The following is a 16859-nucleotide window of genomic DNA, read 5'->3' on the forward strand; positions in this document are numbered from 1 at the left end:
CAAAATGTCAAATCCCTGCCCTGAGATTCTCCAATCAGCACAGTTACAATTTGCTTTGGGAAAGGGAAAAAGAGAAAGGCATTATGGTACAAATCACTTTTTAAATCAGTTCATTAAGTTAGTTTCCAGTAATGTTGACAGCAGCTGGCAGTGAAATAGAGAGATGGCATGCTCAATTGCAGGACATCAAGTCACTTTGTCCTATTCCTAGTGAGATGTGGTCCACTACACATGGACTGAAGTTACTGAAAGGAAGCTACTGTTACTGGCATCAGTTTGGTTACATAGCAACACAGATTCATTTTCAAGAGATCTGGGATTCTGCATACTGAAAACATAGGCTGAAAACCACTGCTCTAGGCAGGGTTTGATGGAAAAAGGCATCAGGCCCCAGAATGTGCAGCTCCAGCACACAAATTTTGAAAAGAAAGCCAAGCAACAGAGATAGAACAACACTGCACTGAATGAAGTTTGAACTGCTGATAGTTACAATGGCACTGGAGATTAGACATAGGGGTTTTGTTTGCTTGAACGCTTTTTACTTTTGGCTGGTCACTACTCTAGTGGTGACTTTGCTCTTCAGCCCCATGCCCCTGACGAGGGACTTGGGCACAGCTCCCATGTCCTGTCTGGGTCAGACTGGCTGCACTGGGACAGGTCTGGCACCTGCTGCCAGGGGCAAAAGGGGGCAGGAGCTGCTGGGGCAGGGGCTGCCTCAGCCCAGGCATCCAGCCCACTCCCTTCCCTTGAAGAGCCAATTCTTCACCTGCAAGACCAGCTGCTCTTCAACTTGACCAGCTGAGCTGAACACCCCACAGCTCTCTCCATCAATAAGCCTGGCTGCCACTGTATTAGTGATTCCTCTCCCACACAGAAGCCCATTTATGTCACTTGGAGACAGACTAACAAAGTCTTTGGCGGAGTGAATGCTACGTCCTGCCCGTTACTGAATAGCACTCACAGACAGGCTTCATTAATCCACCACAGACACATGACAACACCGTTTATGAATGGACTGGTTTTGTGCTGCAGTTTAGCACATCTTCCATAAATGTATTTCTCCCCTTGGTTTCTGTCTGCAGCCAGGGAAAAAAAAACAGAGTTGAAACAACAATCATTTGAGATCTTGAGAAATGCTTACCTTAGAAAATAGTTAAAAAATTTTAAAATGCAAAAAAAAAAAAATTAGATTTATTCAACAATGAAGCTGCATATTTGAAAAGAAGGAAAGAGAGCAGGAAATGCAAGTGTGAAAGCACCAAGACATACTCTAACTGAGATGCAGTGCAGGAACTGCAAGCTTTATGGGAAACATTTAAAACAATTCAACTTTGCATTTAAAGAAAGGGAGATAATGGAATAGAAAATTAGACAAGTGCCACTCCACTGAAGTATCCCCTTGCTTCTTGGACTTTAATCTAGACTTTTCCTTGTTCTAAACTGAGCCACACTCTAGGACAGCATCACTTCTCCTAGGGGAGGGAAATAAAGCATGCAAAAAGCCACTCTAAATGAGAAACGGTAAAGGGGTGAGTATTTATATAGCTCCAAACTGATATCTTCTCTTGTATGCATTCCCATTGTTGCTCTTTAAATGGAGACCACCAGACTCCTTGTGAAAGGACTGGGTGTGAGAGTACAGCAACCTAATCAGCTGTCCCTGAGCACCAGACACACTGGAAAACCTCTCTGGAGGAGATGCTCACAGTTTGGACACAGGAAAAAAAGAAGCAGCAATGCATAGTTCCTAAGCCCTCTATGTCCTTGTCCTCTGAAAGAAGACCACAAGCAGAGGATGTTGCTTTCCAAACCTGCAGATCTCTATGATAAGGAAAAGACAAGTCTACTCACGTCTCCCTAACACCAGAGACTTCTTGAGAAAATGAGGCCAATGAAAGTCTAGCACACAATGCCAAAACTCAACAACAGCCTCTACAGCCAGTTTTGCTGAGCGTATGCACAGGCTGCCACACGCACCCCTGCCTCTGGAATGGGGCAGCAGCAGCAGCTCCAAGCCATACTCATTATATAACTTTCCAACCCAAGGGACTATTAAAAGAAATAAAATAAAATAAAGAGCAATTCCTATGAACCGATTTCAAGCTTCAGCTGTTTTGCTGCAATCTCATCCACAAGTCAGCTTGCATTCTGCTGTTGCACGCACAAGTCAGTCTGTCCCTTTCACCTCCACTCTCCCAAGGGCCGTGCTATCTCCAGGAGAACAATACTCAGAACAATTCAGAAGCAGGTGTCAATTTTCTCAAGTTTATCTGCAAGTGAAGACATTCTGTAACCTTCATCTTTTGCAGGTTTACCTCTACACTTAGTATTATGGAAAGGTTTTCAGCACAATTTTGTGGCACACTATTCTACATCAACATGATTCTTACTGTTTACCTAGCACAGCTCCAAAATACATTCTTTTTGAAAGAGAACCAGAGAGATGTCTCTGATCTCACGGGGAATACTCAGAACATGACTACTTAAAAGCTCTTATGGGAAACAGAAGAGCAGCACTACTCAGACCTGAGGTTCCTAAATGGATGCTGCAGCTATATAGCCAACTGTGTAGTAATGGGCCCTGAGATCCTAGCAAATCTCAAAATGGTTCCCAAGCACCTTAAAAACATTTTTATTTACTTCATACTCTATCTACATCACATTTAGTCTGCTGTTTACAGAACTGCAACAAACTCCAACTGAAAAGGATATCTCCAGATCAGGAACATGACTTTACATCTGCACTAGCACTTGAGACAGTAACACTCACCTGAAAGGAATCAAGCAGTAACAGTAAAAGCACAGTCACCAGTATAAACACAGCACAGGTAGAGAGCACCTCTCACAAACCTAACAAGCAGAGCTATGCTGCAAGAAGCTCAGCAGGGAAATAGGAGAACAGAAAGAAATGGAGAATGAAAGGCTGCCGAGAGGAGAGATGCTTTACAAGCTCCTTTGTAATGCATCAGATCTCAAGACTGCACGTTCTCAACTGACTGTACAGTTTGCTGAAAAATGCTACAGTATTGGAATGAATGGTTACACATTACACGTTCTGACAGTCTACATAAGCCTTTCTAATAAAAACTAATCAATTATCCCTAGTGAAAAAGGCAGGGTGATTCAACATGAAATTAGTATTTTCAATTAAAAGACGATTTTATATTCACACCAAACATATGCCACATTTCACACTGTACTTCTGTAATAAATTTGCAGTTTAGAACTTTAACGGGTCAGTAATAATCATGCACGTGTTATGCAATATTGAAGAGTGTGCCCTTCAGCTCCAATAGCATATTGACACTAGAATGCAAGATGGTATTAGCTTCTGGAAAAGGAAACAAAATAGAGTCTGACTTGCCAGCCATGCATGATAGAAGAGAGTAGGCTCTACCCTTTAACAGCTCAGCTTGTCCAAACTTACTGTTTTCCTGCACCCTGGCCACGAAGCCTGTGAGAGGTATCTGTGGAGTCAACTGAGGCATAGGGGGAGGGGGTGGAGCAATAGAAACTGGTAGCAACACACACACCATATCGGGAAAGTCAAATGGACAAAGGAAAAAAAAAAGGGAACAAACAAAAGCAGCCGTCAGTAACGAGGACCACAAAACAAAGTATGTATAGAACAACAAGAACACACACACACAAGAACCTTCTTCAAGCTTGTGTTTCCAACAAAGCTGAATTCGTGGTTAGCCAATGGAGGATCAAAAGCAAAACATGCCCGTGTTCAGCCAGGTAACAGCCGAGCGCAGGCTGCGTGTCTGGAAGCTCACAGGGTGCGTGTGAAGGTTCTTGCTCTGTCACACATTTTGTGTGCTTCACCTGGGGAGCACATAAAATTGAGCTTTTGTCTTGCTGCTAAACAAGGATTACTCAGTGTAGCAGTTATCTTTCCAAAGTGAGCTACTAGAAGTAGAGGTGATGTTTTGCAGGATTCTGGACTCCTTCTCTAAAATCAAAGGGGAGCACTGCATCAAGTGCAAAGCAGCACTGACACAGAGCAAAGACAACTTCTGCAAGGGGCACAATGTTCCAGCACCAATTCTCACAGAGAGCACTTCCCACCACTGTGCTCTGCTGGGACAGGGACAGTTAGCTAGCTTACTGCATTTTTGTTTTTTCTCAAAAAAGGGACCTTGTTGCTTGCTGGAAGAGAAAAATACATGGGTCTAGAGCAGAGTGGAGCTGTACTAAGCCTTCTGTGGTGAGAGGACACCCAGCAACCTAAAAGGCTGGCAAAGGCTTCAACAGCTCCGAGCGGCTACAGGAGTGTGCAGAGCTCCTCAGGAAGCCCTTGCAAGCTCATCTTCTGTGAACTATGTGCAGGTCTGGTGAGTAATGAGACATGTGACCACACCGTGCTCAGAGACACTGGGCTGACAGCCCCGATGTTCAACTCTTCCCTGCACAGGTAGGGAAGAGGAATGGGAGCAGTAGGGCAAGCCACTCAAACTGTCAGCTCTGGCAGGACATCTCCCCCTGAAATGCAGGGAATGAAATGCATAAAACAAAACCCCACCCAGAAACTCAACAAAACATCAACTCATTTGTTTATACAGTGTCCCTTCTCAGTGGAATTTCTCTTGCACTGGAGCAGCGAAATTCCTGTGAAGGTGGGAATTCAGCAGGGTAATAATCCAGTTGGAACCAAATTTGAAAGAGGTTCTGTTCTTCCAAGTAAAGCAACAGTTTTAAATAAAGCTTTAACTAAGATTAATGTTTGATGAATTAACATGAAGCATTTAGTTCATTACAAAACCAATAATCAAATAAACTGTATGGGATAAATGATCAATAAAAGTGGGAGAACAAACAGTGTCTCACAAAATTGAAATAAACATCTAAGAAAAACCAGAGCATTTGTTAGCATGAAAAGTAAAATCTTACGGAAACATGGGACCTGGGTTTAATGTCAAGACAGTAGCACTAAAAAAATAATCACCAGTTACAGAAACAGAGGAAAACAGTTTCAAGCAGCAAAACACACCCATCAAAATACTGTTTAAAAAATGCTGACCATCAGTATTTTGAAAACACCAGAGAGGCTAGATTAAGAAACAGCACCTGCATTTGAGCAAAAAATTGCTTTGGACAAATGTAAACATTCAGAAACAGTGGTGTGCACAGCATTTAAGACAACTGAACTATTCCCAGAAGTAAAATCCTATTTATTTAATGGAACACAACTGTTCAAGCAGGAGGGAGTTTCTGTTGTTATGGTGAATTAATTTGGAGGAATAAGAATGTGGAGGAAAGTGAAATGCTAGTATGGGTGAGCAAGAGTAGGAGGAAAATCAGGTTTGGAAAAAAAGAAGAGATAGATATTGTGTCTGCATATAAAAATGCTTTCTGACAAATGTAATACTTCTAAACTACTCAGAAAACTCTTCACTTCAGTGTCTCAAGTATTTTAAAAGCATTCTTTTCTTAAGAGTAAGAATACAACAGCAAACACTGGTCTACAGAGATCTTGAACCCAGACATCAACGTTTCTTTTCAAAAGAAATATTCCTCTGAAGTTTAAAGACTTGGCATTCTGAAAACTACCAAGAAAAAAAAAATACAACTACCATTCCTCAATGTGTACTTGATCAAAATGTATGGAAACGGCAAGGAAGAAGTTTCCTGATAGAGCTTCCTACCAGCAGCCATGATCTTTATTTTGCAGATCTTTCTGCAATGAACCTTGTTTGCCCTTCTGGGGTAGGAAGGCAAGAGGCTGCTGAGTAAAACCTGCTCAGTTGCCCATGGCATCCATCCCTTCCTTCATTTATCTCCTTCTGTACTCCTACTAGTGTGAAAGCACAGAGAAGTTGTCTGCTAAAAGAGAGAGACTGAGCTCTTTAACAGTCAAGCCTAAAGATAAGAACAAAGGAGAAACTTGGAATCAGGAAAGGATTTAAGAAAGACACAGAGACAGGGAGGAACTGTGTGACAGGAACATGAGCATTGTGCTCAGATAGAATTCTTTTGCCACTATCCAAATAGTGGGGGGGAGGGGTGTACTACAAGCACATTAGGTCTCCCACAAAAAAAAACTGGGTTTAGTTTATGTTCTCCAAGCACACTTGAAATGCCAAGTATAATGTGCCTGTAATTAGACAGGCAATCCTAATAATTTCTTGTCATGAGTAACAGCAAACAAGTCGGGGGAAAAACAGTATAATTGCATATAGTGCAATCACTGTGCCATTCCAATATGGTTTTTCTTGTTTGTTTTTCCTTCTATTTCAGGAAAGAAAGTAGTAATCTCATTGATACTTTTCATAAATGAATTAAAATGCCATGCATGCTTTTACAATCATTTTGCTCAAAACAGTTTGTGATTTCAGAGCTCAGCAGCTTACTTGAATTTTGAGAATAAAGAGGCCCGCCATTAACATGAGGTTGAGCAGAGAATGGGGCAGTCACAGAAGGATTCCGTCTGTATCCACCAGAAGATGCTGAAGAAGTGGTAGAGTTGTGTCGTGAGATTTGCCTGGTCATTGTGCCATACTGGGAACCAGGAGCTGAACCAGGAGCAGCTGAAAAGCATTAGCCAGAGGAACCAAGGAAAAGACTTAAGCAGAGCATCACTTTGGATAGAATGCAGAAAACAGAAAAAGTCCAGAACGTGGAAAATACTTGATTACAGTTCTCCAATAATTTTAAGATCAGTAACAGGCGATTAACAGAAAAAACAAACATCCCCATTACAATCAATAATGAGAAAAAACACACAGAACATAAACCAAGACTCATATAAAGGGCATTGAAAAATGCTGAGAGTACTTTGAAAGACTGGATTGGACTGGAAAATTGAATCCAATTCTTCCAACTCTTAAGTGTATCTCAATTATACTACATGCAATAATACCCTTTATTAAAAAGCACACAAAAAACATTTCCACATTCTGCTCAAAACAAATTATTTCAATTGCAAAGCTGAACATGCCTCCAATCTAATATAAAACAACACTAACAAAACAGTGAAACAAATGTCGTGAGCTTCAGACACTTGGTACATTTATCAATCATATTTGCTGGTTGTGCTTTTATATTGATGGAATTTGTACTAACAAATCAGAATCACCAATTCCAGCTGACAAAGATGTCATTCATTCTTTATGATAAACACCCATATTTACCTTCCACCTACTGGCTGCACAAACTTCAAGGTTAACAAAAAAGTTTAAGTTCCTTCAGATTAACCTCTGACAGACTGAAAATCACACCTTGCGAACTAATGAATCTCCCATATTGTAGTCACATGAATTAATGCAATTCTTAAAGGCAAAAACTAGTTTGCAATAAAATGTTTTGTGCTTTTATATACATATATCATATAATTATATAAGACACAAGCAGCAAGCAGACAGACATTTGCAGTCCTGTAATGCTATCCAAAGTCTCTTTGATTTAACATTTCAGTAAGGGAGAGTGCAAAGGGTTATGTGGGTCAGAGCCTCCAAAGCTAGTTTCATAATTCAATCAATTATTCTTGTCATCAGCCTGTGACAGGAAAGGGTGGAGTATTTTTTCCTATTTTGAAAAGTACTACTTTTAGATCGCACCCTAACAGCCATATGTAATGCTTGAAGCAATTTCTCAAGAGCTGCTAGCTCATATCCTCAAGTCTTCCAGTTTGACACCTGCCTGCAGCATTATGGAATCAAAGCCAAGCTACTGTGATAGACACTTGTGCTTTCCAGTCACTTTATGCCCACAGAACAGAACACACACATCACTCTACACATAAATGACCATTTCTAAGCTAGAGTGCAACTGCTGTGACTTAGCTTCTGCTGCAGGAGTTACACAGCCTAATACCAATATTCAAGCAGATTCGGAGATCTTATAGATCAAATTAATTGGATCTTAGCTTAATTGGGAGCAAATTTCAAGCAACTAGCAGCCTTTTCTCCATACCTAGTGCATTTAGCTTCAGAGGCTTTAACCACAGGAAATTAGTGGAGATTAGATTTGTTGAAAAAAAACCCCAAAAAAATCCCAGAACTGATTTTTGGAATAAAATCACGTAGGTCCCACTACAGAAGAAAAAACGCCCTCACTGAGTTCATTAGGAAGAGGTGATTATTGATTATGCAGCATGTCTGCAATCACTTCAGCATTGACAAGTCTCACCTATCAGACTGCCCATCGGGAGAGGTGGAGGCAGTGGTGGTGCTGGCGGGGCTCCAGGAGGAACAGAAATGTGTGCTAATAAAATAGTTTATATTCCTAATTAGGCCATATTATTAAAAGTTAAAAAAAAGAAAGTACAGGCACTTAATAGGCTTCCCAAACAAATATGAAAATTCAACTTCAGTTAACTAATACAAATTCAGACCCTGATCCTACCCAGGGTTCTGTACACGCCAATCTTTATTCTCATTGACTTTTATGGGATGCCAGATGATAGTAAGATTTCATGCCTATTTATACCACTGCAGAACCAGAAAAGGTCCTGGAAAAGGAAAGCCTACATGTATATAAGGAAGTGAAGACTTGTCATCCAAGAAACAGAGAAATCTCTGCAATAGCAAAATTACATTACACCAAAACTCCACTATTTTCTTATGTCTTATGAGCTAAGTGACTGGGCTGGTTTATTACTAAGATAATAATAGTAAAGTAGGACCCTACTCAATCTCAGCATTCATCATTCTTAAACATAAGGGATTGTGCCTCCAACACTGAGAGATCCCTCATGTTTCTTTCCCTACAAATGGCAAAGTTAGCAGAGTATTTCAGAAGCCAATATTTCCCATTAAACATATACATAGTTGCTGCTGCTCTCAGGGCATCCGGAAATGCCAAATTGTAGACACATTAAAAATTACAGTTAAGCTTTAAAAGGATACATTTGTCTTTTAATCCCCTTGTACACACCCTTGCTTGTCTTGTAAAAACATGGACCAGCAAAGGTATTTTAACCATATGTTATTCAGTAACTGACTGTCCTGCAACAACTTTTGGTAAAGAATTAAAGCTTCAGACATCACTCAGCACTCATGAGTGATTTCCTGAGTAGGACTGTACTTCAGGACAGTTTCTATGCCATCATGTTTAGCCCAAGTCCCTCTGCAAACACAAGAAGTAGCAAGCAGCCTGAAGTCAGCAGGGCAGGAGTCCCACATACCTGGCCCGATGGTTGGCGGTGAAGGCGTAGGCACGGCAATGGGAATGCCAATACTGCTGCTTCCACTGTTCTCTCGACTGCCACTCCCTCCACTACTGCCACTACAGAAGAAAAACACAAGTATTAGCACAGCATCTGCTACAAAAGCATATCAACAGTCAAGCTTCTTGTGTGAGCTCTTCTAGCCTAACTCAATTACAGACTGTTGAAAAACTCCCTATTAAATGCCTCTGTCTTTACCTACAATTGCATACAGATAATCAAGTCTGGATGCATTACATTCCTAATAAATGGAATTAGCTAAGCTGATAAACATCACTATTAATAAAAAGCGCAATTAAATGCTTCAAGAAATAAAAAAGTAATCAACCATGCAAGTTCTAGGCAATGGAATAACTGCAGGACTAGTTCAGGGGCCTTATAATAATTGAAAGTAGTATGCTGGGGCTGGAAGACTTCATGGCTAAACTCTTAAATAACTATTTAGGATTAATTATGCTGTCAGCTGAAGGAACATTTCCTCTACTCAGAGCAGAAGTTTAGATTGCTAAGTTTTCAACTGAGAATGGACATGATAAACCACCTGGGGTAGGGTGTGGGGTATGGTGTGCTTAATTTTCTGTGTATCTAACACTCCCCACTAACCATGCACACACCTTTTATATGCAAGTTTGTTTCTAAGATGGTCTGAAAGCTAACACTACAGCCAGCTCAAAATCTGTCTAACTAATGTTATATGATATGCAAATCAGAGGCCAGCAATGCAAAACATAGTAAACTATTGGATAACATTTCTAGTCATGCCTTCAGAGACTGTAACATTTATTTTCTTAGAGGGAAATGATAAAGAATCAAAATTCAGGTAGAATCTATCCTTATTCTTATCTAAGAGCACTCCTTAGTTTAACTCTTGAATTTATATGCATTAAATTGATAATGTAAAGGAAACTAAGCACATAAGATATTTTGAAGCCAAAACTTCACTTTAATTCATCCATTTATTCAAGAGTAATCAGTGAAGTTCTAGTTTATTTACCACTCCTGGATAGCTATAAATCAGTCAAGAGTCAAGTGCAAATCATTCAAATATATCTCTTTAGAAAATAACATTACAAAAAAAGAAAATCGATGATCTGAAATGGAAGCCAAGATAATTCCTTCAAAATTAGTGTTCTGTCTGCTGAAGACCTTGATCTTGTCACCATGGTTGCAGCTGAATTTCTAACTGCAGCCTACATAAAAGAAGGATCTTGTGAGATAAGAGTAAGGAGCATTCACAGTCGCCAGCTAAACAGACTAACGAGATCCTCATGCAGCAACATTTAGAAGTTATTTAAGTCTGACAGTATTTCATATCACCAACTGTGTCTAAAACACTCTCTCCGTCCCTGTTAGTGACCTATCATGTTTAACTGTGTACTGGGAGTTTTTAAAATAAGAAAAATATTAAGAAAGAAGCTCTCTAAAATACGAGCTAACCTTTTAACTACATTGAATTCTTTCATCTGTTTTTCCCCTGCAATTTGAAGCCTGTGATAAAAATCAAATTGAAAAAAAAAATGAACTCACTCAAGAGATTCAGAGAAGCATTTAGCCTTGCAATTCAAGAAGAAAATAACAAGTTTTAAAAAGCTACAGTCAAAATATTGAATATGAATGCACTTTTTCGTGTTAGGAAAGTCAGCAAAAAAAAGCTCTGTGGATGCAGTGGTAGAATAACTCACCTTTTTGCCTTTTAACAAAAAGCCGAGGTACAAAGCTTCAAGGATTTTCTGTGACTTTAGTATGCATTGGCTTGCCAGGCAGGAGAGAGTTACTGTGGGAAAACAGCCTACCTGTGTGTCCGTGGTCTCTGGTTCAAGGAAGCTGTCCTGCCTGGACTGTGTTGACTGCCCAGCCTGGCAGGGCTGGTCATGTAATCATTCGGGACTGTTGGAGGTTTGACTGGCTCCAGGGTTTTGTAAGGAGTATTTCGTCTGGTCAAGGAAAAAAAGATTTGAAGACAGAAAGATAAAGAAACAGAAGATTAAAAGGATAAATAAGTGAAGTTGTAAATCCATTTGTTTTCTAAATTTTTCATGAAAGATCACTGCAGTGACCCACACTGCAGTATATTAAAATTCCAACGGGCAGGGTAGACAGGTCACAGTCAACAGCCCAAAGTACTCTTCCATAGACAGATCCATACAAGTTGGCCCACAGCAGATAAACTGGTCAAAAAAGCCTAAACTAAATTAACCATCCAAAATACATTATTTGAGCAAACCTAACATACAATAGCTACATCTGCATAACACTCTGGGTTACCTGTCAGCACATAACAAATTTCCATTGTACCAATCTCTTCTTCCCTCCCCCCCTTCCCTTCCCATCAGAATCCTTTCCAAAATTATTCTTGGCTAAAGGTATTCATCTCATTAAGACATCAGCAAGGCTGAATCAAGATTCACAGAACAAGTGACATTTGCAATCACCAGTGCTTCTCTCAGGAACTACTGCTTCACACAGTAATCAAGCAACCTCATCTCACATAAGCAGATCTGAAAGCGCCTCATAGATGAGCTTCATTGTCTCCATTTTGTGGCCCAAGAAAGCGAAGCCCAGAGAACTCCAACTGAGCAGGCTGCATCAAGTCAGAAATACAACACTGATCTTTCAAGGTGTATTTACCAGACCCATTACTGCCATAAGAACAGCGCATTTATTGCACTGAATCGCAGAGCTCTTCAGTTCTCAGCAGTAACTGACAGATCCATTGCAAAACACAGAATTTGGCAATGCACCAGAGCAAAGCAAAACCAAAAATACTGAACTATTGGCATTTAATAATTTGTTCAACTACTGGCTATAACCGAGTTGCTAAGTTATACAGCTTCCTGGTATTTTAAGAAACTTACTGACTTTCTCTCTACAGTATGAAAAGCAACAGTACTAAACTTACTTTTCAAGGTTATTTCATTAACAGTCTTCCCTGCTTATCGTTTTTATGTGGTAGTCTTTAGATCTCTATTGCTTAAAACCAGAATACAAAATTTCTTTTTTCGACAACTGATCCCTTTTGGCAGATCTATAGGTGGTGATACCCTGCATATTAAAATCATCTAGAGTTCTTCATAGACAAGCTAATTTACAAACACCACAGTATCTGGTAACAGTTACAGTATTTCTGCTTTTTTCTTTAAGAGGTTTTAATAATACATTGTTATAGATGGAAGACAAAGAATTATTATAGATGGAAGATTGCTCAGAGCTCCGCACCTCACTGTCCCCCCAATGTTTCAGGGTGATGCTGGGAGCCCTTGCCACCAGGGAGAGCTACAGGGAGCCCAGAGCCTTGCTCTGCTCCAGAACCTTCAAGGAATGATTTCAACTACTCCCACCACATCCAGTGCCAGCAATTCACTTAATCTTCCATGGTACTCCAAACCAGAGCACCCAATGATTCCCCAATCTCTCTCTGGTCCTGTGAAGAGACCACTGCTTACTTCAGCCCCTTTCACTTTTCACTCTGCTCATTTCCATGCAGGACTCCCTTTAGATAGTCCTGCCCTGGAGGGACAAGCTGCACAACAGGCAGCACCTACTTATGGGCCGATGTTACACACTAAGCTTATTCTGGTTTTACATACTTCTCTCTGTTTTCTGGATCAAAGGGAGAAGAGTAGCATCCTTGTGGTTTCTAGTGATTTTTTTTCTGCATAAATTAGGGTAAATCATGCCTGTGATATTTCATGCTTTGGCAGAACACGGCTGCTCAAGACAAGAACTGTACTTCCTGAACAAGAAGGGCAGATAGAAATCTCTCTTACAAACCCACATTATTCCTCCCCCTCAGCCAACTGCTGCCGCTTGTCAAACTCATCTGGAAATGACATTCAGCTGATTAATCCTTATCAGGCATCAGCCAAGGCAACCAAACAGCTCTGGCTTGTTCAGAGGGGGTACTGAGAGAGGCAGCTCACCAGTACATCGCTTCTGTTTCACTAGCAAACGTCCAAGAGGAGATGAAAGTGCTACCCAGGTTCCCAGGGCTGATAAACAACTCTCTCAGCTGGGATAAGAGACACAATTGAAATACTGATTTCATGCCCTTGAGCAATTGGAATTTTCAGAAAACATGCTGAGGAAACCTCTAGGTTAATTTCTCTGTGGAATATGCAGCAAATGCTACCACCAAGCATCAAATAGGATTAAAAATCGCTAAGTCCTCAACAAAAGGAGTTGCTGCTTCTAATTTTCCTTGACCATTGCTCCTGATCTCCACTCTGCTCCATCTCAGTACTCCTCATTTTTCCAGCTTCCCGCCTCTCTGAGACAACATACCTGAAGCCACCACAACCATGCCAGCCAGTTTTATAGTGCCTCAGTCACCCACAGTATAAGGAAAAGGCTGAGTGTGACAAACAAGTAGAAAGTCATTTAGGATGCCTTTTGGAAGATGTTGGACAGGCAAAACCATATGGCACGTGCATTGAGCTTCTCAAGTATTAATGTTTTGGTCTCTAGCAACAACTACTTGCTGGCACACCAAGATAAGAAGATTTCACTCCCCACAGGTCCACAGCAGCAAAATAGATGCAGGGAACTCTGCTCACAGTGGGACTTGGGAATAGCAAAATCCTTCCTCATTTAAGTATAAAAATGAAAATGCACAAGCCAGCAAGAATCGATGTTGCCACTGTATTCACAATGCCATAAATCTTGCTTAGCTGATGCAACAACTACAGCATAAACAGCCACTTCATAGCCCTTCTAATATTAAGAAATGAGTAGACAAGAACTTTACTTGTAAAGTCTTTACCCCACTGAACTTAAAACTTTAAGATTTGTTTCTGTCACTAAGGATTTCTTCCCAAAAGTCAGGAATAACAACTGCCTCCTCATTTACCCATATCCATATTAAATCCTTCCCTGTGAAAAAAATTCTTGCAGTCATCCTGAAAACTAGAGTCAATGCAGCTGAAGGAATTCACACAGAAAAGTATATTGTGATTTTTTTTTTTTTTTTGCTAAAGGCAACCAGAATTGCCATCTATCCATGAATTTAAGAAACACCAACATTGGCACAATTAAAAATTTCTCTCACACACGAAGGACCAGCCAGTCCACTCTTACCCCAGAGTTCCCCGGCCTGACATGGGAGGACTTGGTGGTTTTTGTGTAGGCGGATTTGTTCTTGACAAGGTGCCAGTTCTTGCAGGCTGGTTATTTCCATGCTGAAATAAGGGAAAACATGATTTTATTTTTATAACAGAGCAGCTCTATTACTGACAGCTTTTTTTTTTTAAAGTGTAAGAATATGAAGTGAGAATTCCCAGACAGCTGTCAAACAGTAAGTTTTCAGCTACACACGAGACAGACACCAGTAAATACAAAGAGTCTAAACACAAGCTTAATGTTATTTTCACTATTAATTAACAACAGACATCAGAAAGGTAGGCAACTGACAAGTTCATGCACAAATGTCTTCTATAATTTTTTTCCTTAAAGAGAATTCACATTTGTATTCATTGCAATTTCGATGTTAGTAATTTAAATCAAACTTTAACACTGACTGTAAAATACAGCCAGCATGGCCCAGGATTTCTCAATCTGCCCCTGCTATCTGACTAGCAGAGTCATTCAGGTTGTCTGGGAAGTCTCCTGCAAAAAATGTAAGTGAAGGGAATCAAGGCATCTACTGAATTCAGAGCAAAGCACTATATGTGTTAGAGAAATTATTATATCTATGTATAAATGCAGATGTCAATGTATCACAGATATATTGACACGCTGTAAATGAAAAAAAAAGTATAGCATGTTTAATCTACATATCCTATGGAAAGCAGAAGAGAGTGTAAGAGAGCGCTAGTTTTCAGTTTTAATGGCTCTGCAGCCTCTACTATCAGTCACATGAGGCACTGTGGGTCAAAGGAGAAATAACACTTCTTACCTTGGCTTTTAGCCACTTAACGTTGGCAAAAAAAGGGGGGAAAAAGGTAGAAATTAATGGCAGATCCATCACAACTGATATGACAGGTTAAACTAAATTATAATCACATTTTAAAGAAATAATTTGTGTCTACTGATAATTAGCTCATCCCACTACACTAAGAGAGATTCTGCTGTGCCAGTTATTGAAAATTCGGTGCCTGACAAAGTGAACACAGGAAAAGCACTAGTGTCAAAATTAAGTTTAGCTAAGCTTTGCCAGGTATGTCTGCCAGGTTCCTCATGGGCAGTAAAGGGTTGAAAAGCCCTCTGCTGACCATTCAAGTCCAAAACCAAATCAGTGCTATTTCAATGACAATATGAACTTAAGAATTCATTCACAAAAACCACAGTTTCAGCAATACACAGAGAATTGACAGGCCTGTTGCTTTTACACTTAACCTTTGTATGTTTTCAAGAAATCCTAGCTGCTGCATTGAATGATAAATAAAGAAAAGGGAATTTTTAAACAGGATGAGCAGCAGCGCCTTTCACCTCTGGTTTATTGATTGAAATCTGATTCAAGCCAGCACAATGCTGGCTGCTCAAAACTGTTTTGGCAGGGATAGAATGATTGTTATTCTGAAATTTTAGCTCTTAGAATCAAGTTATTATATGACTCCACTGTATCATTTTCACAGCCTTCATGATTGCAGAGGAAAAAAATATCAAAATTCAGCCTCATGAGGAAAATGTAACATTTTAAATAAATTCAAGCCAAGTTCTCTCACTTTTGGGGGAAGCAAGGGCATCACGGGAGAGTGGGACAGGCACTCATATTTTTGAAAGGGTTAATTTCACCAATTAAAAAAAACCACAAATACAAATTCCCAAACCAAAACAATCCCAATGCTTTTTTTTGTTTGGAATTAAACTGTTACTTCCAGAAAAAGCCTTCTAAGGCAGAGCATTTCAAACTGTGAGTTTGCATCTTCTCCTCCTCCTCCTCCAGGAAACACAGATTAGTTTAAAGGCATCCATGAACTCAGTAAAAAAAAGTAATTAAAATATGCAATAGAGCAAACATGCATTTGAGACTTCTGACAGGGTCTGCAAAACCAATGAAAAACAGCTGGCTTACAGCTGAAAAAGTTTGGTTTACCAATCAAATGAGGTTGAAAGCCACTGCCCTTAAGAACAGGAACATAAATCCTGTTTCAAAATTCGGATTAAAAAGTTTAGCACTGGTGAGTAAATTTAGAGGTCAACCCATTTACTCCCAGCCTGAACAGAAGTTCATCAGCAGAGCTGACAGTCATTTAAACCACCTCTGTCCCCACATACTTATTTCATGGATAAACATGCAGATTCAGTTCCCAAGATGCCAGAGTACTCTCCCAAGTAGTGTATTTTTAAAACAGGCCTTTAGTAATGAAATTTGCTTTCTCTTCTCACAGGAATGTGTGACCCTTCCCCTCACTTCACCAGCTGCCAACAGCAATGGCATAATACAAGGAATTTGTTAAAGGAGGCCAAAAAAATGAAACTCTTGGTTCTGTCCTTCCCCAGCAGACACAGCTAAAAACTTTTTGAAGGCTTAAAAGGAAGCGTGGCCTGGTTTCTTATCTAGCTGCTGCTACAAAATATGCCTGCCTCAAAAATATAAAACCAAAAAGCTTCCTTCCCTTCCTTCCCTTATGCAGTGTCACTCAGCATTTATGGTGAGTTACTTCCATCCCACTCCTAATCCCTGTTACATTCTGCCTCCACTGCAGTGACAGTATGAATATCAACATGTAGCAATGATTCACTTCATCTTATT

At 40.0% G+C, this 16859-nt stretch overlaps 1 protein-coding gene across 10 annotated transcripts in view; it reads right to left on the reverse strand.

Annotated features, from left to right (window-relative positions):
• The window catches only part of ABI1 (abl interactor 1), a 77365-nt gene that overhangs the window by 3222 nt on the left and 57284 nt on the right, over nt 1-16859 (reverse strand). The window contains exons 4-10 of one of the 10 annotated variants that reach the window (XM_068171974.1): nt 15060-15074; nt 14243-14343; nt 10963-11103; nt 9128-9228; nt 8131-8205; nt 6354-6530; nt 3428-3514 (exon numbers count right to left, since the gene is read on the reverse strand). In XM_068171974.1, coding sequence (XP_068028075.1) covers nt 3428-3514; nt 6354-6530; nt 8131-8205; nt 9128-9228; nt 10963-11103; nt 14243-14343; nt 15060-15074 — 697 coding nt within the window. The remainder of the gene's footprint in view (nt 1-3427; nt 3515-6353; nt 6531-8130; nt 8206-9127; nt 9229-10962; nt 11104-14242; nt 14344-15059; nt 15075-16859) is intronic. The other 9 variants (XM_068171983.1, XM_068171993.1, XM_068172002.1 and 6 more) reach the window with 9 other exon arrangements.

Source organism: Anomalospiza imberbis, chromosome 1, assembly GCF_031753505.1.
Source record: "Anomalospiza imberbis isolate Cuckoo-Finch-1a 21T00152 chromosome 1, ASM3175350v1, whole genome shotgun sequence".
Lineage (NCBI taxonomy): Eukaryota > Metazoa > Chordata > Aves > Passeriformes > Viduidae > Anomalospiza > Anomalospiza imberbis.